Source organism: Balaenoptera borealis (genome assembly GCF_965194805.1).
Source record: "Balaenoptera borealis genome assembly, chromosome: 3".
NCBI classification, from domain to species: Eukaryota; Metazoa; Chordata; class Mammalia; order Artiodactyla; family Balaenopteridae; genus Balaenoptera; species Balaenoptera borealis.
In genome coordinates, this window is record NC_138866.1 from 26,745,446 (window position 1) to 26,771,310 (window position 25,865).

The 25,865-nt window shown below is 41.1% G+C and overlaps 1 protein-coding gene and 2 long non-coding RNA genes across 25 annotated transcripts in view; 2 read left to right on the top strand and 1 right to left on the bottom strand.

Moving 5' to 3' along the window:
• Positions 1-23,493, top strand: LOC309626633. Its single transcript, XR_014243336.1, has 4 exons — positions 1-5,556; positions 8,759-8,848; positions 20,834-20,960; positions 21,131-23,493. It is a non-coding gene; the product is annotated as an uncharacterized lncRNA (long non-coding RNA).
• LOC309626636 overlaps positions 1-25,865 on the top strand; it is a 1,318,538-nt gene that overhangs the window by 1,083,654 nt on the left and 209,019 nt on the right. The gene's annotated exons all lie outside the window — the stretch shown is intronic.
• TTLL5 (tubulin tyrosine ligase like 5) overlaps positions 1-25,865 on the bottom strand; it is a 312,036-nt gene that overhangs the window by 256,549 nt on the left and 29,622 nt on the right. For 22 of the 23 annotated variants that reach the window (XM_082387533.1, XM_082387536.1, XM_082387511.1 and 19 more), the window contains 4 exons: positions 23,678-23,808; positions 16,204-16,286; positions 9,584-9,653; positions 9,054-9,138 (listed from right to left, as the gene is read on the bottom strand). In XM_082387533.1, coding sequence (XP_082243659.1) covers positions 9,054-9,138; positions 9,584-9,653; positions 16,204-16,286; positions 23,678-23,808 — 369 coding nt within the window. The remainder of the gene's footprint in view (positions 1-9,053; positions 9,139-9,583; positions 9,654-16,203; positions 16,287-23,677; positions 23,809-25,865) is intronic. The other variant, XM_082387523.1, reaches the window with a different exon arrangement.

The following is a 25,865-nucleotide window of genomic DNA, read 5'->3' on the forward strand; positions in this document are numbered from 1 at the left end:
AAAAGACACAGGTTAAATGTCAGGAACAGGGCTTCGATAAAATACAGGATCAAAGAGGTATTAATACAGGGAGGTGGCATCCTCCTCAAATACTGAGTGCTTATTAAGTGCCAACCCCCACGCTAAGTGTTTCATGTACAATATCACATTGAATTCAATCACTGAAGCAATTCTCTGAAGGAGGTACCATTATGTCTAATTTTTAAAACAGATATGAACATTAAAATATGATCTGGAAGATTAAGTAACTTGCCCCAAATCACACTGACTCCAAAACCCATGTTCTTAACCACGAGATGCTGCTTTTTTGATACAGAACCTTAGACGGATAGGAAAGATGAAAAATGAAAGCAAAGTTATTCACAATCAAGGAAACTGTGTACAGGATGCTGTGGATGATGGGACATTAGCCTGTCAAGAAACACCTGAGTGCCTACACAGTGCCTGGTACTAAAGCATTCTATGGAAAATATTATGCAAAAAGAAAAAAAGGACAGCATAATAATATAAAGACTTAGAACTCACATCCACAGGAAAAAACAGAACTGATCTATAAAATTAAGAAAACCATAATGGCAGCATTAACAGTATACAAAGCCTAAGTCTGCAGAACAGCATAAATATGAGCCTAGAGTGGATTAATTCCTGAATTTGGAATGACGGCAAAAAGAGGGATTAAACACGGAGCCCACTGAAAACAGAGCAGCAATTTGATATCCTGGACTGTTGTCAAAAGAAGACCAAAGTATAAAATATATGTGCCTCTGAAGGAAGTAGCCAAGGAAAGAGAAGACTTTCCAGTGACGCTCAGCATCAACAAAAGTACACTTGAGTCGAATGGTTATGGTAAATATCACCCCCTGTTTACATACCACTCTAACCGTATCACCCCTCACTAAAGTGGTTTTCCCCAGAGGCACAACCAAGTGTGTGAAAAAAAATCCTGGAAGGCCACAAGTTTACTTTCACATGATTTACAAATTATTTACATGTGCTTACTCAGACTATGAAGTCAACGTGAATTTTTACCACATTGAAGGGCAGCATTTAAAATTTTTCTTCTCACTCACCCATTATCTCTGCTCCCTAATTCCCTGTACTAGAAATCTACAAGAGCCAAAGAAAGAAGAGTGGAAAAAGGAAAAAAAAAAAAAAAAAAAAAAAAAAAACCCCAAAACTAAAATAAACAAACATGAGGCCAGGAAGGATGTGGACAAAGAGAAAATGTTGACCAGGCACGTACGGCTAAGGGGCAAGAGTCTGACGAGCATTACGTCTATGCATGAGAAGGACCTCAGATTTTCCAGAAACTTCCGGCAGTTATCACTTAACTTCACCCATGTCACTCCGTGGTGAGTAAACCTTACCTATACATCTCAGTCTTCCTTCGTCAGAGATCCTCCAATCAAGCGGGAAATAGTCATTCTCTGAATTCTTGTGAAATGCGAAGGGGGCCCATGCAGGCCTCACAGAGGCTGCCTGCCTCAACCAGACATTACCTCACAGTGACATACCACCTGCCATCTCTCCCCCAAAATAATGATTTAGAGGGAGGGAAAAGGTTCTGCTTCAGAGAAAGAGGTTTTTCTTCTCTTCTAAATACAAGTACCTGATCTACTTTGGTCAACAACATGAAAAGACTGGCAAAGGCTGGGCAGTTAACTGTAAACTGGTACCCAACACATCTGTCATTCCTATCCTCCTTTTTTCAATAGGACTGCATTTCTAAAAAAATAAGTTTTCTTCTTCCTAGTCTTCCTTTTAGCTGGGACATTTATATTCTGAAACTCAGGAAGGACAAGATTATTAATGTTACAGTTCTTCTAAGTATAAGAAGAAGTAAGAATTAGAGAAAACAGAAACAAAAAACTAAGCTCAGTGGAAAAGTTACCCAAAAGGGCAAAAGTGCTACACTCTTTATTTCAGTCAGCTGAACAAGGAGTGTAGAAGACCATGTAGAGGAAAGGCAGGTGTATATGCTCATCTTTCCTCCTAACCCAGGAAGAGCTTATGGTTCTCACTAAAATCTGGATTAAACAAACCACATTCATCTCTGATCACCATTTTCCAACATTTTCTTCTTATTTTCTAGATCAGAGGTCCCATTAGTCTTAGATCTGGCCTACTAATCAAGTTCTGATTAACCTACCAAGGTTGTTTTTTGTTTTTAAACTTGAATAAGTTGGCCAGCATTTAAAATTCAGACCTTCCTTCCTGAAGCCCAGTGGCCTCCAGGGCCCATGTGAGGAAGATGGTGGACAGGATGGGAAGGCAGCCCAGAGGCAGTACAAGGAGGTTATCCAAGCAGGGTGGTGCCCCCACAAGGGTCAAAGTCCACACAAGGAGGGCATCTGAATGGGGTAGTGACAGGGAGGTTGGGAGACTGGCTACATACGAGGGAACTGAGTAAATAAATACGTTGAAGATAATAGAAGTCTGATTTCTCACTGTTGGGAAAAAGATAAAAAATATGGAAAGGGAAAAAGCTAGAATGAATGCTGTAGTTTTGAGCTAGAATTGGAGGTATTCGTATGAACTCCTGATTTTCAATATAGAGATACAGAAATAAATATAGATGTAAATGTGTATGTATGTGTACATGTACGTATATCTATACACATATTTCCTAGGTATGTCCACTGCAAGGACCTGATAGCAGAGACACCCCAGAACAATGAGCATATCTAGCACCTGGATCTGTATGTCTAAATACTATCCTCCATTAAAAGCAACCACTGCTCCTTGGAGAAAATAGTTGATTCCACGCTGGGACAGAGAAAGAAGATGAGCCTGAAATATCTTGTGCTCAAAGAATGAGGGGACATGTCAGAAGGACACAAAAGTCAGCTTAAACAGGCTCCCATTGGCCAAATCTGGGACAATTTGAGCATCAAAATAAATCATGATAGTAAAGGATTACAAGCCATTAAATAACACAGGAATCCTTAAGTCCACGTTGGTGTATATAAACAAATGAATAAATGAACAGGATGGAGAGAAAACTCTTCCTGGGAGTCAAATGACAAATAATAAAAGTAAAAGGAATGATGGGATTAGAAAATCATTATTCCACAACCATCATAGTAGTAATTCATTCAGGCAGGAAACATCAATGAATATTAAAATTGTTGGGTGAAAATGAGATGAAGAATGAGATTTTACATGGTCTCAAAGTATCTCTTCATAAGATATTTATTAATTACAGAGGGGAAAACAAAGTAAATTTACAGTGGAGAAATCTGCCAGACATTGTCTTAAGTGCTCAAACACCACTAAATAGTTATCATGTACCATCGGATTTAATGCAATGAGAACATGGCATCACTTCTGTGACATTCTGGCCAAAAATACATAACCTCAGTCTAATTATGAAAAACTATCAGACAAACACAAATTGAGGGCCATTCTACAAAATGACTGGCCTAAATCTTAAAAAATGCTAAAGTCATGAAAGTCAAGAAAAGAGAGAGTAAATGTTCCAGATCAAAGGAGACTGAAGAGACTTGACAACTAAATATAACATGTGATCCTGGATTTGGAGCTTTCTGTTATAAAGAACATTATCAGGACAATTGGCCAAATTTGACTGTGGTCTCTAGAGGAAAGTTAAAAGGCAGTTCTTCATACTATTTTTACAGCTTTCCCATAACTTTGAAATGGTTTCAAAATTAAAAGTCTAAAAACAAAAGGTTCTCAATAAAAATCTAGATTTTTCAGCCTCCCTTAAAAAACCAGAAGCTCTGGCAATACCACCTGTCTTGGTCCATTCAGGCTGCCATAACAAAATACTATAAACTGCATAAACTGCGTAGCTTACAAATAACAGAAATTTATTTCTGTTGGCTGGAAGTCCAAGGTCAAGATGCAGGCAGACAGACAGCACCTTCCTGCTGTGTCCCCACAGGGTGGAAGGGGTGAAGAATCCCTCCAGGGCCTCTTATATTAAAGGGCACTAATCATATTCATGAGGGCTCCACCCTCATGACCTAATCACCTCCCAAAGTCCCCATCTCCTAATACCATCACCTTGGGGGTTAGGATTACCACATATGAACTTGGGAGGTAGCATTCAGACCACAGCACTACCACATATCAATGACTTTCTGCCAATGAATAGTAAATACCCTTTAGGTGGGACATGTGATCTCTGGTTCTCCAGTCTCCACCGGGCCAAACTTTTCGGTGAATGTCCTTGTAAGCATTTAAGTTTGTGACTTGTGATTTAGATCTTCACATATCAAATTTCACCCTATTTAGGTCTGAAAGCTTCAACACAATTTCTTTATTAGAAACACCTAAAAGAGGTAATTCTCTACTAGGTAGCCCACAACCAACTTTGCAAACACTGCTCCTAACACATACTGAAATTTACACGATGAATTAAGTCTCGAACCTCCCTCTTAATGAAATCAAGACTTAGGAAAAGTTCTCATGACAGAATTTCATAGCCTTGACCTTTAAACAAAAAAAAAAAGAAAAAAGGAATGGGGGGGCGGGTCCTACTTTCTTTATAAATCTGAAACCCTGAGCTCTATTTCACCACCTATGATGAACAGAGAACTATATGCCCTTTTCTCTCTTTTTTTGCCACATTAAAATATATATAGATTACCTTTATTCTGACAAATTCTTAAATCAAAAACTACATTTCCTTTTTGCTTTCTAATGTTTCTCAGTGAGAATCAATACAATGATAATAATTTGTCTCAGACTCTTGAGTGTGTATGTGAAGGAAGGTTTTCAATGTTAGACATATAGTAGGTACCTGATAAGCACTAACTGAAACTACAGCTGAGTTGCTTGTTCAGGAACTTTACCAACATGGAACTCAAACAAGAAGGAAAGCACAGTGTTAGTGGGGTCTTTGGAACTCTCTTCCCCCGTTCAAAAACTACTTTGTTCTTCTATGAATACGACACCATAGTCAGAGTTATAGAGAGTCTAGATGTAAGACAGTTAAACCGAACCCCCCAACCCCGCTTTGATAGCTACATATTCTAACAAACATTCACTACAAATGTACAAAGTAAGGGGAGGCCAGCTCTCAGGAGACCCTGGCTGTGGCACATGTGTTATCTTTCAGCAGGTGTAACCATTCAGTGCCAGAAACGCCTGGAGGATGAAGAGACAGCACCTCAGGCAGCCTTGCCAGGAGCCACTGGGTTTCATCCTGGCCTGACCCAGAAAAATCTTATGGAAGAGAACAAGAGGCCCAAGAGCTCTCTGATCTGCTGTCAACCAGCTGCGGCCGGGAGACTGCCAAAGTGCTGCAGTGACTAGGCAGCGCCCTGCGGAGCCGTCTGGGAGGGGATTACCAGCCTGATCCCCTGGTCTTCAGAGCCAGAAATGACTCAAACTTCACAAACAGCAAGGGCCTGCCAGGGAGGGTGACAATGAGCACTGGAGAGGGTTTTCTTCCCCTTGTCGGTGTCTCTTCCCCCTCTTGCTGCTATGGCAGATTCTGGACAGTGTGCAGCCTGTGAGGTAATCTGAATTCCTTGGCAACCGGCAAGTACCTGAATTCTTTCAAAACCACAGGAATCCAGCAGAGAAAAGGTAAATATCCCTGCGGAGCCAGTGTTAATTAGCAAGGAAGGCTACTGAAGAAGTAACTGGGGGTGGGGAGGAAGGCAGAGGCATTACAAATGCTTTGGGATCTTTTCTGAATTTCCAGTGAATAATATGGCTGAGCAGAAGCGAGGCGGTCCCTGACCCGGGCCTTCTCAGTGTCCCATCTTCCCAGTCCACCATGTGGATGGAGCTCTCCCAGCTCCCTGGACGGGTACTTTCATTTCCCCGCAGCTGACAGTGCTACCTACCTATCTTTGGGTCTCTGATATGATAGCACATTTGGTTTTCAACTCAATTTTGTTTTAATTTTTTTCAACTTTTTATTTTTCCTGTTTCAGTGAAAATTTGGCTATTAGCTTTGTCTCAAAAAGGGCCTCGTCAAATCATTTAGACCACATACTGGATCCACCTAACACTGTAAAATCCAGAACAAAGTCTTTTTGGATTCCACCTCTTACAGGAAAAAAACCCTACACCATTTTGGTAGAGAAAAGCACCCCTCTCTGGAAACTTGAGTGCCCCCTGCTGGTGGAAAACAGTAACATACACGTGAAACTCAAAAAGTAGGAAGGGGCAAAACCCTGGACTCAAACACCACTAAGACAATTTTTTTAAACGTCTCAATATTGTGCCCACGTATAAGAAAATAATGAGAGTCTTTCTACTTCCTATGTTAATAAAGCAAGGACAACTGAAATGAATAACCTAGAAAGAAACTATTTAGGGTCTTTTTCTTTCGTAAATTTAAGAAGGCAAAGAATTTACACAAAATTCTTACTTCACAGAACCGTCTTATGAAATGAACTTAATCTTCCTGTCATTAAACATGAATTTTGAGGCCCCAAACAGAAGTGATATGGGATAAGACCCTTCTTTTCTGAAGAAGGAAACCAATTACACTGCCACCAGTTCTGTCTCTTTAGGAAAGATTATGGTTTTCCTTTTTGAGCCTCAAAGTAAAATGGTCTAGTGATCTCATCCCAAACTGATTATCTTCAGTAATGTCTATTTAAAACAAACGTGACCCAAGATTACTAGAGGCTGCAGATCTGGAGATGCTGTAGACTATTGTTGAAAGTAATGACACAGTCGAATGGCTTCTGAGGATTAAAAAGCAGGAGATGAGTGCCAAGATACACAGTGGTTAAGACACAGGGACTTAGGCACATGGAAGTTATTGTGCAGAGCAATGCACCCTTGCAGGACTGGCTAATAGCCTGTCATAACGTACTACTGTAAAGCTTTTATATTCACCTATACTTTTAGGTAAAATAGCCAAAGCCCTGAAAATTCTTTTTTTTTTGGTTCAGTTTAATCCAAATTTTTACAAATTTGTTTTCCAAATTATTCTAAGAAAGAGCATCCATTTTAAAAATATATAAATATATATACTCAATTCCTGCTGGAGGCAAGAGAAGAGTTACTCAATTCAGTGGGTTCTGACTTCCAACACACACCCAATAGCCAAAGCACTAGCACATCTGTAGTAAGTTCTATAATAAATATTAGTATTGTTCTCATTTTGCATCTGAGCCATTGAGGCTTTAAAACAATGCCGAATTTTACCAATAGCAAGGGCTATTAATATTGTGGGTGAAATACCTTTGGAATAATTTGCAAAACATATTGCTATGATATCCTTGAGACACAGTAAGCATAAACTTGAGGTCTTTTCCCTATTCAAGAAGTCCAGTTCATGGCAGGACATAATCAGTTCCCGAGAAGGGTACAGGAGACAAGCTGGGTGAGGATGAGTGGAGAGAGAAGGGTGAAGAAGTTCATGATACTCTGGAGGGAAAGCTCAGAAATCTCATATTACAAAATGGAAAATCCTCAGCATCTTATACACCTGAGCAGAAGTAAGGGGTCTTATTTCACCTTCTTTTTGTTCTAGATAATATGGAGACTCAGCTTTTATCCCTATACTTCAAAATATGAGAGCACATGTGTCTAAAAACACTACAGAAAACTTCTTTCCGATGAAAATCTGATTAGATTAGTAGTTTGTGCCCAGATACCTGGTTCAGCCCTTTACTTAAAAACTGAGAAATATTTTAGTTTTCTCCCTCCTCATTTTTCAAGGAACCAGAGGCCAGAACTAGGGAGCTTCCGTGGCCTTCAGTGTTCCCAGGGTTCAAACTCAAATCTTAGTTAAGAATGTGACCACGCTTATAAATGCTGTCACTGCCACCTAGAGGTGAAGGGAAGACATGGCTCAACCAGGTAGAATCTGGTTAACTGCTCTCACCCTCACAAGATGGATCAAAAAATTTTAGTCTAAAAAATAATTAAAATAATTGAAATCCGATTCTAAAAGAACAGTTGTCAGAGTACAATGATATGTCTCAAAGCATCTACACCTAAATATGTAGCCTTCTTTTATCCACGGTATTTCCCATCTTTGATGTACATTTCCTAAAATACAGAAACATATATAGGCCATGCTTTTTACAGATGCAAACCACCTCCTAACCTGCTATGCTCTATAAGAAAACTATGCATAAAAAGAACTTAAGAGTTCTTTGGTAAAATATATAAGTAAAATATATATATAAGTTTTATGGGGGAAATACATAAATATATGTGTGTGTGTATATATATATATATATATATATATATATATATATATATGTATATATTAGCTTTGTGAGAGAAAAGAACACAAGCACACCAAAGTTATATACTTATTTTAAACAATTTAAAGGGTCTAAAAAAAACACTGTCACCTGTAAAATCCTATGGATATGGGAAATGAAACTTCAAATTATTATAAGTTGAACTTTATTTTGTAAGTCACACTACCTTAAAACTTAAGAAGTACCTCAAGAAAAACAAATATATATATATATATATATATATATTATATATATATATAAAGTCACTGTAAAGTATATTACAGACTTGTAGGTGAAAAAAAAAAAAAAAGCAGCTAATGCCCACCCTAAATACAAGAGGGCATGAAACAGCTCAAGCCTTCAGCTCTGGAGTCAGATCCAGGGGTTCAAATTCCCACTCCACTATCCACCTGCTGGAGACCTCAGGGGCGTGACTTCAAGTTCCCTTACGCAAAGCCTCAGTTTCTGCAACTGCAAAAATGCATCAACTTTAAGGTTGTTGTGAGCATTAAAATAAATGTTTGGTATATAACAGGTATACACATGTGAGATTTTTTTTTTTTCCTTTTTAGACCATTTGTGAACAACAGTAGCCCTAGGATCTTCATACCAATTGCCATTGCATGAAAATACAATGTGATCCTGGATCCCTGCTGGGAAAGGTGTGTGTTTACATACAAATGCTTGTTCATATGTGTGGATATGCAAGAGAGACTGTGAAGTGATAAGACTGATTTCTGTAATCTGAAGCCCATCTGGGGACACTCTTATTTTCCTGAGTTGAATACAACAGAAAAAACAACCTGATCTTAATACACTCTTTAATGGGTCAACTCGAATAAACACCCTCCGCCCAAGGTCTCTTACCTAGCCAGTCCTTCTTCATAGAGATAGATGACAAGAGGATCATAGGAAGTCACAAGCACATAGAGGCGCACATCAAACTTGAAATCTGGAAAAAAAATTGGGGCACACAGGAAAACCTAAGCTCATTTGTCTTCTGTTACAGAATGAATAGGACAATGTAACAAAGAAATATGAAAGACAGTCCTCCTCTCCCCATGAAACATACACTGCCCACACACCTTCCCTTTTGAGGATAAATAATAATTATACCATACATTGTAAATATATATATATATATGCATTGTACAGTTTTCATATATATTTGTTTCTGTTATAACATACAAAGCACTTTCTTTTTTATTATCTCAAAATCAACTTCAAAATAATCCCATGAGGTAGGTAAGGAACCAGCTTCATCTCTGGAGCCACAGTTGCCAAGAATTTCACACTAGCTTAATAAAGACTTACTAGAGAAGACTATAAAAACGTTAAAAAAAAAAAAAATTAGTACGATCTAGCCCAATCCAGTCAAAGATCTAATCACAACTCACCATCTATGAGCAGGGGGTTGTTAATGTAACGGGAGACCAGGATGTTCTCTTCCAGGGAAATCTGGTTTGGCTATTGAGTAAAGAGAAAAATGAAAGGTAGAAATGCAAAGGAATCCTGGCTTACAATAAAGAAGCAAAGTTCTTAACCATTTAGAAATGATAATGTGGAAAACTAAAACTCTAAGGTTTCCTCTAAGCTACCCATATATTAATTGGCCATATAACACACCACTTCCATAAACACTGTGAGAATCCAATTATAATGGGGGAAAACAAAATTTACACAGCACCTCTCATAATAAATAGAGCCTAAACAGCTTTAAAGATTTATATACATGATATTAAATATTTACATGCCAAGAAAAAAAAAGCTACTTAAAAAATAAATTAAAACTTGCTTTCTCCCAAATGTAAAGCATGTTGGATATTTTAAAATACTACCATTATTCTTACAGGAAGGCTTTCATCAAGTTGCTCAGAGAACTTACAGATCTTTCCACAATGGATCCTGGCATTTTCCCTGTGAAATGGGATGGATATTTCACTGATTCACTCAATAGTGCTTGCTATGCCACTGTAGGTAAAGAGTGAACTAGATCTTTTAAATACCTTTTTCAATGAAGAAGAGCTGTCTATACAATAAATAATGAAATGTATGATGGGTACCGTATAAGGCACTGGGGATACAGTGATGAATAAAACAGATGCAATCCCTGCCCTCACAGAGCCCAATCTCTACTCCCAAGGAGTCTGATGTTTGAGTAGAGGGACAGCAAATATACAGAATTTAAAAGAACACAAAGCAGCACACCTACAAGTGCAAGATGTGAGGCTGCAGAGTGGGAAGAGATCTGGAAGAACAATTCCAAGTGAGACTAAAACAGAAAAATCAGTTGTCAGTCACCACAATCCATACAGGACAAAAGAACTCCAAAAGGGAAGTGGCTATAATGATAATTGTGATGATAATAGCTATAGTAGCAACAACAGAAACACTATTAACATTTGCAGGAAAAAATTTTTAATAAATGTACTGAAGATTTGCTATGTGCCAACACTGTTCTAATCCTTCACAAGTATTATTTCACTTAATCTTCATCCAACCCATGGTAAGTGTAACACCATCCAAATATTACAGATGAGGGAAGAGTCAGAGAGGGTTAGGAACCTGCTCAAAGTCACACAGCTAATAAGTGACAGAGCACCATTTGAACCCAGGCAGTCTGCCTCAGAAGCTTAATTCTTAAGCACTATTTGCACCTTTTCTCACAAGTTCTGACCTAAAATAACTGTCCAAATTTAAAAGTTTGCCTTTATAATAATGCATTTGCTATCCCAAGTACGACAGTTATAAAATAAGGATAATTGTGTGACCCATAACATCATACACAACCACAAGAAGCAACTCCGGGGTCAAGATAATGAGATTCCTCTCTCATTTCCCACTGCTGCCATCTCAAACTCAGAACACAACTTCACAAGCCATCTCTATGCATCATACAGACACTACAACATCACTACTGATTCATATTCTGGACTTGGTGACCCACACCATTTCCTGATCAGTTTCTCACACGTACTATCTCTATTTTGAGTCAGCTTAGTATGTAAGAACTGATGCAATCACAGTACAAAGAAGCAAGCTGCAGGCTGTGTTCCAAACCTAAAATTAAACAATTGCAGCTCTTTTTCTACTAAGTAACACCTACAGGCTACGACAGATATATAACCACCCAACTTTACTTGGAACCACAGACTACAATGGTAATGGTCTTCACTCTATGACACATCTAACATCCATGCCCATTTCCTCTCTTCTCTTCCTCATCATATACATTTGTCCTTTGAATTATGCAGAACATAATCTCTTACATTATTTCGGTAACTTTAGTATTTGTTCAACGGTCTATACCTCTCATTTCTAACTGCACTAGTAATTAAATTGTAAGCTCACGGAAGAAAAGAATTGTTTGAGTACAGTTTTTTTGTATAGTGTAATATACTGATAAGCAACTAACGAAATTTTTGACATCTTCAAGCCTGTCTCCTTTTCATCCATCCCCAATTAACTCATTTTAAATGATGTCAATTCTAAGCTCAAACTGCCCTCCCAAGTATGCTAAAGCAAGAATCTGAATTGTTGGGAAAGTCGGAAACACATCCATTTTTCTAATTCAACTTTAAGATTAAAGCTCATGGTATCTGTTAAGTTATTGTAAGGTAGACTGGTACAGCGGTTAAGAGGGTACGCTCTGGAATCAGCTAGACGAGTTAAAATCTTCACTTACTATGGAAGGAATAGTAACTACCTCTTAGGGTTCTCATAAAGTCTAAGTGAGATTATATTTGGAAGGTACAGTGGTAGGCACATAGTAGATGCTCAAGAAATATCAGTTAGTATTATTATTGCAAACTCAATAGTATCTATGTGGTTCCATTTACTGAGTTCCACAACTCAACAGCATTCCTCACGACGTGCCACACACCATTCTGCTCAGAGCAGTGCACTGAATTATAATGAAGATACATAAGAATTAGGAGATGATCCCTATTCCTGAAAAGCCTTTAAGGAGTGGCAGCACCTGGCACACAACAGGGACTCCCTAAATATTTGCTGAACAATGAGAAAAAATGGAGAGCACCGAAGAAAACATAAACAAATAGAAGCAAGAGAGCTGTAAGGAATTATATTCACAAATATAGGAGTGAACAGAGTGACCAAAATACTCTCCTGATACTTCAAAATCCCAGAGAAAACACTAGTATTTTATTTACCATGAATAATGTGTGAGACAAGGATGACTAAATTTGACTTCCATAAATCAAATTCATACCTTAATCAGAAAACACCAGATCTTTTCCCTCCTCGATTTGAATATATTAAATTGGGAAAATATGGCATTTAGTCACGGTTACTGCAGGAGCTGGAGCAAACACAACTCTGTTCCTTTATGCTGTATTTTCAGAGTTAAAAACCACATCATTAAGAGACCACGTTCGTCAATCAGCCAAGGTGCTTCCATCTGTAGGAGCTCACACTCCTCTCTCTTCAGTATTACATAAAAGTAATGCTTCTTCTATCCTTTATCCTATTCTCATAATGGTAAAAGTTGCTATTTGCAGATATTTTCCAAAAGGTTATGACTATTACGGGGAATTTTTAATAAGAGGCCCTCTCATTCCTCACTCCAGTGGGAAGACTGGGAAAGATGTTTTTATTTGGCCCTCACACCTAACTCTGCCCTCCCTCCGCCATCCCTCACCCACTCACATTAGCTCTGCTCGCAGACCCTCCACTGGAGCACTCCCTCTCCCTCCCCCTTGAATCTAAAAGGAAAGCAGGCAGCAGCCTTGGAAAGAGTTACTTCATGCAGTTGGCTAATGGGTCACATATTCCATGGGAAAGGATCCAGGTATGGAAAGGAGGAGATGGTTAGGCCTTGTGTGTAAGGAGGGAGAGAAGAGTATTAACTGCATGGTTTGTAGGTCTGGGTAAAAGGTGATAAAATTCCAGATTTGGAGAAAAATGGGACTCTTTTGCCATTATGTCCACATGTTGCCAGCTCCCCTGGTGCTTGCTGGCATCTTCCCAGGCTTCTGTCTGGCACTTCCACCAAAGACCTCAAAGAATCAGACTCATTCCAAAGCTTCACTGAGCGGGAGGTGGCAGGCAAAGGGTCCTGCCAAGTACTTTGATCTCTGCAGGGGGTCTCTAGGGAGTCAGCCCAGGGAGATGTGGGAGGGAGAAGGAGAGGCTGCCAAATGCATTCTCTAAAGACTTGTCACCCCCTTTATGAGACGCGCGCGGCATCCAGGGAAGAGTCAGGGCATGGGGTTCTCAGCCCCACCAAAGAAAGTTTAACTTTTCTGTTCTTTATGATGTTGGTTTTAAAATAACAAATCACCAGGGCAAAAGAGCATTCCAAGAGAAAAAAGTCCCAGATGAGCTGGGAATAGATCCTATTCTTTTTGACTCATGTCTAAGAAAATAAAAAGCAAACTTGTACCACAGTTGACTTTCAATAGCAATTCCATTTGGCAGCTAAAACCCAAACCCAAACTAGTGCCGTCTATGAGATTCAAACAACACTGGAGCTCCTGGCACGAAGCTGAAGGAAAAGCTGTTGGACAGGAGCCTTCACACCAAGGTCAGAACAGAGACAAGAAAAGAGAGATCCAAGGCTTATGAGCAGTGCCTTCTGTCACAAGAGACCCAGGGCAAAAGGCCTCCAGAGTGACCCAGGGTCAGGTAGCAGAACTTGTAGCCTGGGCTTGGGGCTGTATAGCTACTGCATCAGAACCAGAGCCTATATTTCTTCAGCATGAAAGGTCTGGCCATCAGTGTTTACTGTACAGTTTTTAGTCCAGACTGAATTTAAGGATTTTCCCATATGAAAGACCCCTCAGAAAGTTAATTTCTGCACATATAGGAAATAGCTCAGACCATGTGGAAAGAAAGAGAATTGGGGAATTTGGGATGGTGCACCGACCACACACATGACATATCCGCCTCCCCCTCTTCCCTTCCAGGGTCCCACTGTAAGGACACAGTAGACATTTTTAAACATCTGAAATGATAACAAGGCTAGAAAACATTTAAAGGAGACAACAAAAGACCAAAGGTTTAAGGAAATCCTGAAAGACAGAAAGCAGATGGGAACAGGTTGAGGAAACAGAGCAGAGGAAGCCCCAGCCCCAAACATCAGAGGTGAGAGTGATCTTCCCAAGGAGACTTCTGAGAAGTTCCAAGCTGGCAGTGAACAAACACGAAGAGCAAGAGTGAGCCAACGGACAAGAATCAGACAATTAATTAACAAACAGCATTTAAAACAGTGCAGCCAACAGGCCTTCTCCAACAACCAAAGCTTTGCCCTCAGGATGAAACCTAACAACTGTCTCGGGAGCACATCTTCTGCGGGTGGGCACAGGGATCCTACAGAGGAGTGGAACTTGAGGCCACTGCATCCCTACAGCAGACACAAAGGTGAAGGGTGAGGAAAGGTAGCATCACCCCACAAGAAAATCACCAAACTCTTCCTTTATATCCACAATCAGGCAGGCCCTGTTTTGGCAAGGGGGAAGGAAGAAGCACGCTTCCTCACCCACATCCACCGAAGGTGCAGCCTGACATTCAACACGCTTTGCCCTCGCACAAAGCACAGTCAGCCTCCTGTCCAGTGAGACGTTATTAGGGAATCAGTCCTACACAACAGTAGGGGAAACCCAGGCCCGCTGTCAATTTCAATCAGTCTAGTCTTGTTCATCAGTGTGACTCAACATCTAAGGTCACTGAAATTGAGAAAACCCAACAGCAGGGAAAAAACCACGATCCCACAAAAATTCGTGAAACAAAAGAGAACTTTAAAAAACTTTCAATTCGTACCCTCAGAAAGACCAGCCAGCAAACTGCATCTATTAAGCAACAACAGGCTGTTATCACACACACACAAAAAAAGGCAAATCAGAAAATAAGAGTTTTTGTACCTTATGATAGCCAATATAGAAATACAGTAGATGGAATGAATGATAAAATGGATAGAGCTCAAACTGGGGATCCAGAAGATAAAGATGGGAAAAGACAGAGAATTTAAAATGAGAGAAAAGTTGACATGAAGAAAACACCCAGAATGCCTCAAAAAGGAGTTCCAGAAGCAGAAACATAGACAAAAAATGAATGATTTTCCCTCAACTAAAGAAAAACACTAGTTTCCATATTGAAAGGGCTGACCGAATGTCCAGGAGGAAGAATGAGCAAAGACCCAGACTGAAATACTGGTTAAATTTCAGAATTCCCATCTGTAAAGTTTCTATTGAGTTTAATTTTTTTACTCAACTTATAGATAAAGCAGAGAAACTGAATCATAGTTATTGAAGAGAATGTAAATATCATAAACCTTTAAAATATAAAAACAATAAAAAATAATCAAAGCTAGAGGTGGAATGTGGAAGGAAGGGTAGGAGGTGATATGAGTGCAGTGAATATCAAACTGAGAATTAGAAACAAAATGTAAAGTTGAGAAAAGAAGAAACATAAATCAACTGTATTAGGTTACTACTGTTGTTAGTCTAGCCAGTGAGACTGGGGTTGGGATTTTATTTCATTTACTCTGTATATGTATTCAACTGAAAAACAACTTTTAATGAGGATTTTGCAAAGAATCAAGACTAATGACTTTTGAAAAAAGAAGAGGATGAGGAGGAAGAAGAAGAGGGGGGATGGAGGGGGACAGGAGCAGCAAGGATGCCATGCCAAATTAAGGTTAATTTGCTTGATGACCTTGAGGGAAGGAACCCACAGTTCTCCTCACAATAGGAACTAAATGTATGTGCTACCAATTAATGCTTAGTGCCAAGGAATTAGCAAGGCAGAATGCTGAAAGCAGAAAAAGTACCTCTTTTCTGCTGACACCAAAGGCTGCCCTCCCCCCAAATTCAATCAAGTGACTTATTAGCCATAGAGGAACTGTTGGCATGGGAGGAGGTTACTGCCAGTAAGGTGAACAGTAGGCGCATAGCCATCCTCAAATCACACGTCCGAATGCAGACTTAGTAGCTAAGGCAAAGGGTGAAGCAGGGAAGAACAAACACGGAGCGAAGTATGCCACCCGCTGCATACTTACATTGTTGATCAGGTAGACACCCCGCCCCCTGGAAGAGGCCACTGGTTTTACTATCCAAGGTCCCCGGTCCTTTGAATATGAATCTGTTCAAAATATTGGGAGACAAAATAGGGGACAAAGAAACAAAGAGAAAGAAGGGACATGAGTTTATTATCTCAAATTTTAACACTAGTTATCTACTCAGGTACCCAAAGAATTTTCCAAATTTCTAAGTGGAGGACAGCAAGTAAAATAACCTGTATGTTTGGACTAGCCTTAAAAATGAAAACAGAGAAAGAGAGAGAAAGGAAAGAGAGGAAGAGACAGCAATATTACATAATATATTTCTTCCACCATTTCCCCTCTTGAATGAGAGGATGAAGACAAAATAAGGCAAATATCTGGATGTTAGTCTATTACTGTCACAAACAACCTTCACGGATCTTTGAGATCCTCGCCTCCTTTAACTAAAGGACCTCCAGAGGCTCACACTGCAGACGGTGACAATGTGAGTCAAAGGCTAGATCCCCTAATATGGTTACTTTCCTTAAGCAGTTTCTCTGAGCTTATAAGAAAAAATCGCCTTAAATAAAACAATGTGAGTGGAAAGGAAGGACAATAATTGACGAGTGGTTAAAAGGTGCCCTTTACTTTTTTTCCTTTCCCAGGTTCAGATTTACACTTTAAATACCTTTGGATCATAGGAAAAGAAAATACACAACCAATATGAGGAGTCCCAGAGGCCTGCAGATGGCTCCGGCCTCCACTTAGGGAAGGTCAGTGGACACTAGAGAGAAGCAGAGACAAAGGACTCTCCCTCTGATAGGAGCCAAACTGTCTTTTCAAGGCCTCGCAACAGGAACTTGACTTTGTCGGTGCCACAAACCATTTCACCAGGAGAGAAAGAAGACCTCCTTGTCTTCTCTCCGCCACCCTCCCCTGCTTTTTCCCTTGATGTGACCTCACAGAATTAGAAAAAATGTCATGTGCCACACAGAATGTAAAACTCCGTGAGCAATTCCACTTCTGGGAATGTATTCTCTAGTCCTGCTCACACATATTGAAAGGTTCTTTGTACAAGATTATTCAGTGCTGCATTTTAATAGCAAAAGACGCCCATCAACTAATTAAATACACTATATTGCATCTATATGAGGGGCCGGCAAACTATTTTTTGGTAAAAAGCCAGATAATAAATAGCTTAGGCTTTGCAGGCCATGCAACTCTGTCACTGTAGCTCAAAAGCTACCATAAACAATACGTAAACAAAGGAGCATGGCTGGGCCCCAAAAAAACTTTATTTATGGACACTGAATTTCCTATGATTTCCACATGCCACAAAATCTTATTCTTCTTTTGATTTTCTTCAACCATTTAAAAATGTAAAAATCATTTTTAGCTCATGGAATACATATAAAAAGGCATAGGACCAGATTTGACACAAGGGCTGTAGTTTGCAGACACCTGCTCTACATAATGAAATATTAAGCAGACACACAAAATGAGAATGTTATTAAGGAACAGAGAGGGAATGAGCTCAAAGAGACTGGTGAGTCTTAAGAAGTAAAGTACAGGGCACTGGGTATTGTATGCTCCCATCTGTTCACATACACACTCAAGCCATGTGCCAGCAAGTGCAGAGAATACCTCTAGAAGGATATGTAAAAATACTAATAACATTGATCACCTCTGGGGAGAACTGGATGACTGAGGAAAAGAGGAGAAAAAAGGCTTTTCACTGATTATTGTTTTGTATTTTTTTTGGGTACCGTGACTATATTACCTATATAATTTACATAATTTTAAATTCCTGCAATAGATGGCATATTTATATAAGACAAATTAAATCTCTATAAACTGAAGTCACTGAATAGATGTATATATATATATACTTTATATATTTTTTCCATTTTTCCATTTTCCCCAAATTCTGAGGATACAATAGTTTGAAAACAAAAGGAACAATTAATAGTAAAATAAAACAAAAAAAATCACAAAAATTTTTAAACTTCATTCATTCATTCAAAACTTCTAAGTACCCAACCGGTGTTAGGCAGTTTGCTAGTATGGGGCGTGCAGAAGTGAAAAGACAGCAGAAAGGCAGGCCCTAAGCAAGTAATTAGACACACTGAGCTCACGAAGAGGAAGTGAGGGAGCTACATACAGCAATGCCGAAGAAAATGACCAGACCTGTCTGAAGACAGTACCCCCTGTGGTGACAAGCGGACGCAGAAAATGCTCATTTTCAGAACAGGGAAAATCTAGCTAAATGCAACTTCTGCCATCTAACGCGTTTAATAAATCTTACTTTGTGGACTAGGCTTATCAGAAGTTTCTGGTGCTTCACTTTTATCATGTTCTTGAAATTCTAAATATCAAAAAAAGTGTCTTCATGCTAGGCCTTTCTCCTTGATTTGTTGTATTTCAGAACAAGGATTGATTTCTTTCACAGGTTCCAAAAATGTGGGTCAGAAGCAAAGGCAAGGCAAAGAGCTTGGCAGCCTGTCAGGATGAAGATATACTAGACAGGGCCTGCAACTCTTTCTGGTGCCTTCCAGGTCCTATGGTGGCAGCATGCTCAATCTAATGGAAAGAGCACTGAACCAGGAGTAGGAAGATCTGAGTTCTAATTCTGACTTTTCTAATTCTGGGCAATTTGCTTAAATTATCCAGTCTCATCTTTAAAATGAGGGGTTTAGTCATTTGAATTATGAGATCTCTCATAATCCTACTATTACGATTCTATAAATTTACTGATTACTTTGAAATCCAGTCATCTGAAATTAACTGGCTGACACTAAAGTTTTGCTCATTCCTTGGAATTATTTCTGTCTCTCTTGCAACTACAGATGACCAGAGGACGCAATTCTGGACAGTGAGAAGTAAACATAAATCTGCCAGGGCGTGGGGGGAAAGTTCTCCTTTTCTGATATTGGCGCCACGCTGCCTTCCTTGTTGTGTGTCCTTCTCCCTGCGTAGAAAGCTGTCCACGGCTGGAGAGTGGCTGCAGTTGGCAAGATTCTTAGTTAGGTTCTTCGGGGTCACAGACCTCCGACTGTACTATATACTGTTACACTAGCAACAGCGGCACCAGGAATCTAGCAAGATCTGGTCTGTATATTCCAAGCCCCACATTCTAATTACTGGGAACGGTTTGGCAGTATCCAGGCTTTCACATCTCTTGAGGCAGTGTTTGGTCTCTGGGCTAGGTCTCTACAGAGATGGATTTCAGGTTTTCTCTTATTAGAACAAAAAGCTACAAATTCATGAGATCCGCCTTGGCTGGTCTCTCTAGAGTCTTCAGGCAATCCTCATGTCTGTTCCGTATCAGTTCCCTTTCAAAGGTTCTTTCACAGGCTAGTCACATGCCTTTCTGCTCCTCTCAAACACCCAAACCCATCCCTAGGTCCCTCATTCCTGGTACGTGCCCTCATCACCCTCTCACCAAGAAGGCTGGGAATCTGTAACATAAACCCACTCACCTGCTTTCCTCTCCATCTAAAATGTTACCTGGATGACCACTTAGCCTTCTTCTTTCCCTCCTTTTAGGGGAGAGACACGCCCTCCTTCCTGAAGCCCACCCTTCTACTTGGGCTCTTGACTGAACCCTCTCCTGCCTCCACTGGGACCTCATTCCCTTGCTCATATCTTCAAGGTCTCTCTCCCCTCTGACTTCTCTGTAGTTCTTCTTCTCTTTCTTTTTCCCTTCCTTGGTAGTAACATCCACCTCCATATCTGCAACTTCCAGAACCTGTAACTTTGGCCAGAACTCAAAACTGCCTTTACAACTGCCTGCAAAACATCACCACATGGAGGCCTGTAGGCACCTCAAATCCACACCAGGTCCAAAATGTGACACTCCTCTTGTCCTTCAACACTTTTCCTCTACGTCAGCGGTCCCCAACCGTTTTGGCACCAGGGACTGGTTTCGTGGTTCCACGGCCAAGGGGTTGGGGAGTGGGGGGCGGGGGGGGATGGTTCAGGCAGTAATGCGAGCGATGGGGAGCGATGGGGAGCGGCAGATAAAGCTTCACTTGCTCGCCTGCCGCTCACCTCCTGCTGTGCGGCCCGGTTCCTAACAGGAACCCCGGGGGTTGGGGACCCCTGCTCTACATTCCTCGTTACACTCCCTGGTTAAAGACTTAATGCTCCTCCCAGCTTCTCAGACGCACACCTTTGACCTCTGCCTCACTACTCACAGCCACTTAGTAAACTGTGTTTATTCTACCATTCTTTCCACTGCCTCTGTTCCATTCCAGCTACCTAGCTCAGTCTATCTATACTTCTTACCTGGATTATGACTTCCAAAGCGACCACTGTGTTTCTTCCCCCTGCTCCCTCCAATTCATTTCATGTAGTTATTTTCCTAAAGGCCAACCTGTTCATGTCACTTGCCTTCTCAAAAATGTCCTATTGCCTGCCCTCAACCAAGCACTGGAAGGTCAGGAACACAAGTGTCATGGAGAAAAGGGAATTTGTGAGTTATAATATGCTAGGTGGACAGCAGAGGAAATGAAGAGAACTGAAAACAGACTTTATGAGGAAGAGGAATGTCTCTTTGAAAGAGGAAGTGGTAGGAAGAGGCAAGTTTCTCCCCTAATAGGTAAACTTAGCAACACAACTGACCTACTAATGCTGGATTTCTCCCCAGTGGATTTAAGCGTAGAGGTCACGGACTCTGGACTACTGGCAAAGAATGACTGGCATCCTGGCAGGACCGCAACCAAGAAGCTTCCTCTTTACCATCACATCTTCCCTGGCCCCTCTTCTACCGCACAGTAAGTCCCCGCTGTGGTCTTTGGGAGGCAACAGCAATGAGGGATTTGTTTTGAGATTGAAGAACATCATTTGCCTGTAATAACTGCCCTGGGGCTCAATGTGGTGGCTTTGGGTTGCAGCTATATTCATTCTAGGTGTGCTACTGACCTTTTGAATTCATTTTTGTTAGAATGTAGAACCTGTAAGAGTTTGAATAATATGCTGAAGAAATGGGGCTTCCCTGGTGGCGCAGAGGTTAAGAATCCACCTGCCAATGCAGGGGACAGGGGTTCGATCCCTGGTCTGGGAAGATCCCACATGTTGCGAAGCAACTAAGCCCATGCGCCACAACTATTGAGCCCGTGTGCCTAGAGCCCCTGCTCCGAAACAAGAGAAGCCCGCGCACCACAACGAAGAGTAGCCCCCGCTGGCTGCAACTAGAGAAAGCCTGCATGCAGCAACAAAGACCCAAAGCAGCCAAAAATAAATAAAATAAAATAAATAAATTTATTAAAAAAAATATGCTGAAGAAACAATTCTACTGAAACACAGATCAGGCCTGAACGCATGGAGGAACTCTAACTCTATCCAGTCTTCTGAATGAGCATCCAGCCCTCAACCTGCCTCCAAAGGGTGGGGAAGAACCACAGAATAAGAGATAGCAGAGAGGAAAAAGGGAATTTTCAACTTAATATCCCTCTAGTGTTTACTAGGAAATTATTCTGGACTCTGACTTCTCAATAGGAATTCAACAGCAGGGAGTTCATATCAGGAATGCTTTTACGTTGCTAACATGTTAGTTGAAGCATTTTTATGCTACCATGTTGGCTTATTACACAATTTTTTACTTTTATTATATAACAATACATCTCTACATAACTTGAAATAGGAAATATTATTGAACATTTATTAAGTACCCATCAGGCACCATTCCAAGTGCTTTCCATGTGTTAACCTATTTAAACATCCCAACAACACTATAATGTCAGTACTAGTAACAGTCCCATTTTACAGAGGAGGAAGCTAAGGCACAGGAGGTTTCAATAACATGGCTAAAAATCCCATAACAAAAATTCCTAACTATAAATGTTCAGCTTTGAGTGCACTGTAGCTTTGAAGTTAACTTAATTCATCTAGTGGATACTCTACTCTGACCCATTTCAGAGCCTTCTGTGGGCAAACACTGAACTGCCAACCACTGGTCCCAGCGGGGTCAACAAGTGCTCTCAGAAGAATGGCCTCCCCAAGGTGGGAGCGAGAGACCCTGTGACCACTCCTGATGCAAGTCCCAGAGGATGAACACCGCACTGCATGACCAGACCAGACCGCTAGGTCCAACAGGTTAAAAGAATCAAAAGTCAGGAAGTCTAGAGAAAAATTTCTCTTCCTCTCTCCATGCTTCCTCTACCTATAAGACAGGAATAGTCTTTTTCTTGGACTTATTGAGAAGAAAACTGTCTTGCTGTCCTCTCTGTGTGTCATAACTGATCCTCCTCACAGAAGTGACTTCTCTCATGGGTGGTACTGGGAAATGGTCATTGTGTGTATACGCCCACTGTCTTTGGCCACAAAGCACAGTGGTGAGGAGCCTGGCTTCTGAAGCCAAACTGCAGGGTCTGGATCCTAATCCCACCATTTGCAGCCACATAACTTACAGAAAGTTACTTAACCTCTCTGTACCTTAGTCTCCTCACCTGTAAAACTGGGAACAATAACAGTACCTACCTCAGAATAGAGGCACCACTTAGAAGAGGGCCTAACAGAAGGGAAATGTTCATTAAGTAAGTGTTGGCTATTATTATTTTTCCTATTTAGACTCTCACAAAAGACCTGCCTCACACCTTCTCTGTATTCGTGCCTCTTCTGTGCTCTAAGCCTACTGAGGCAGGCATTGCCCGCCATGGGGGGAGAGTCTAAAATAGCCTATCTCCTCTGCTTGGACCTGGGGAGGTAAGTTCACTTCAAGACAAAAGAAGCAATGAGACTTGGATGCAGGCCATGCATTCCCAGCTAGCTTGACCACCAATACAGCAGACGTTCACGTGCCTATTTCGCTCCCATGAATATTTTTCAATTAGTCTGTACTCCAAGGAGAGAGAGTGTCACTAACTGGTACCTCTAAACCCTAACACCAAAAGAAGCGCGATACATGTACCCCAAAGAACATAAGTCACACAAGTCCAAAAATCGAGAGGACAGGGCTATTCCTTAAACGACAAGAGGAAGAGAGATACCAAAAAGGATGCATATGTAGTTCATATGCAGAAGTATATCCATCCTTACATGGGCACTAACTCTTGTCAATGAAAAAGAGACTTTTTGTAATAAACAGGAGCACATTTATACAATACCAATGTGTCCTTACATAAATGTCCTTACTAAGAATAAACACACACATACACGCTCAGAATAAAACAGTTTTAAAGTTATCTCTGCAATTGTTTTACTAAAGAAACAATTTTTTAAGGATCTGAAAAGCCCGGATTGGTTCCTGACTTGAGGCAGCCCTTGGAGTAAATCTGCCCCAAGTTCAGCTGCTGGGGATGGGGGATGGGGGATAGGGCATGGGGGATGGGGGATGGGGGATGGGGGATAGGGGATGGGGGATAGGGCATGGGGGATAGGGGATGGGGGATAGGGGATGGGGGATAGGGGATGGGGCATAGGGGATGGGGGATGGGGGATAGGGGATGGGGGATGGGGGGTGAGAATGGAGCATCAGCAGTCAAGCACTTACTACAGAATTCCGCATACTCAGCTGGCAGCAGGAAGGTCTGAGGGAGGATGTGAAAAGCCTTGAATCCGTGCGTATGCTGCATTCGAATGATGTTTTTGTACAGTCGGTCCTTCCGGGTTAGCTCATACGACCTAAATTTCAGAAAAGCATTTCCATTTCAGCACGCTATGACTCAGAGGTTATCCTGTGTCATCACATACTAAAGAGTTCACAGTTCATGAGCAGTTACTGACGATAGTATTATATCCCAAATCTATCACTTTGTCAAGGAAGTGATCACCTTAAAACTAGGGCAATAAACGCTACCTATCAGGGAGTGTAATCTGGCAAACTACAAAAAGGCACTTCAGTTGGCCTCGACTGGATTCATGAGTCTATGGTTTGTTGCACTATTTAAAAACCATCTAAGAATCTTTGCTGTAACCATTGAAAATGCATTCTATCTGTTCCTCAGTACAAGATTTTCACTTTGATTTCTTAAAATCAAAGGTTGCTTTGCCAAATCTAGGTATCACCAATACTTCTTTCTTACCCACTGTCCTCTTCAGATCTAGAGCAGAGGTCCTCAAATTTTAGTGTACATAAGAATCACCTATAGAGTTTCTTTAAAAACAAATGTTCCAGGGTCACATCTCTCAAAATTCTGGGATGAAGTCTAGGGTTCTACATTTTAAACATGGGCCCCAGGTGATTTTGGTACAGATGGTCCAGAGACCACAATGTAACAGTGATTTAGTCTAGATCAGTAATTTCCAAACTTGACTGAGATACAGATCACCTCATTGATTTTAAAATATATAACTTTCTAGGTATACATTTACCTAGAAAGATTAAGCACCTAGAAGGTGCTTTTTAAATATACACCTTCTCTGGAGATGGTGATTCCTTGAATCTGCAGTAAGACCTATGAATGTAAAGTACCCCTAGTGATGCTTATCATTAAGGAATTAGAAACACTGAATCAGGCTTAGGGGACCTTCAAGATGGCGGAGGAGTAATACATGGAGATCACCTTCCTCCCCACAAATACATCAAAAACACATCTACATGTGGAACAACTCCTACAGAACACCTACTGAACACTGGCAGAAGACCTCAGACTTCCCAAAAGCCATGTGGCTGACAGGGTCTCGGTGCTCCAGCCGAGTGTCAGGCCTGAGCCTCTGAGGTGGGAGAGCCGAGTTCAGGACATTGGTCCACCAGAGACCTCCCGGCCCCACGTAATATCAATCAGCAAGAACTCTCCCAGAGATCTCCGTCTCAACGCTAAGACCCAGCTCCACTCAACGACCAGCAAGCTCCAGTGCTGGACACCCCGTGCCAAACAACTAGCAAGACAGGAACACAACCCCACCCATTAGCAGAGAGGCTGCCTAAAATTATAATAAGTTCACAGACACCCCAAAACACACCACTGGCTGCAGTCCTGCCTACCAGAAAGACAAGATCCAGCCTTATCCACCAGAACACAGGCAGCAGTCCCCTCCACCAGGAAGCCTACACAACCCACTGAACCAACCTTACCCACTGGGGGCAGACACCAAAAACAATGGGAACTACGAACCTGCAGCCTGCGAAAAGGAGACCACAAACACAGTAAGTTTAGCAAAACGAGAAGACAGAGAAATACACAGCAGATGAAGGAACAAGGTAAAAACCCACCAGACCAAATAAATGAAGAGGAAATAGGCAGTCTACCTGCAAAAGAATTCAGAGTAATGACAGTAAAGATGATCCAAAATCTTGGAAATAGAATGGAGAAAATACAAGAAACATTTAACAAGGACCTAGAAGAACTAAAGAGCAAACAAACAGTGATGAACAACACAATAAATGAAATTAAAAACTCTCTAGAAGGGGCTTCCCTGGTGGCGCAGTGGTTAAGAATCTGCCTGCCAATGCAGGGGACACGGGTTCAAGCTCTGGTCCACGAAGATCCCACATGCCATGGAGTAACTAAGCCCTTATGCCACAACTACTGAGCCTGCGCTCTAGAGCCTGCGAGCCACAACTACTGAGCCTGTGTGCCACAATTACTGAAGCCCGCACACCTAGAGCCTGTGCTCCACAACAAGAAAAGCCACCGCAATGAGAAGCCCACACACCACAATGAAGAGTAGCCCCTGCTCACCACAACTAGAGAAAGCCCACATGCAGCAACAAAAACCCAACGCGGCCCAAAAAAAAA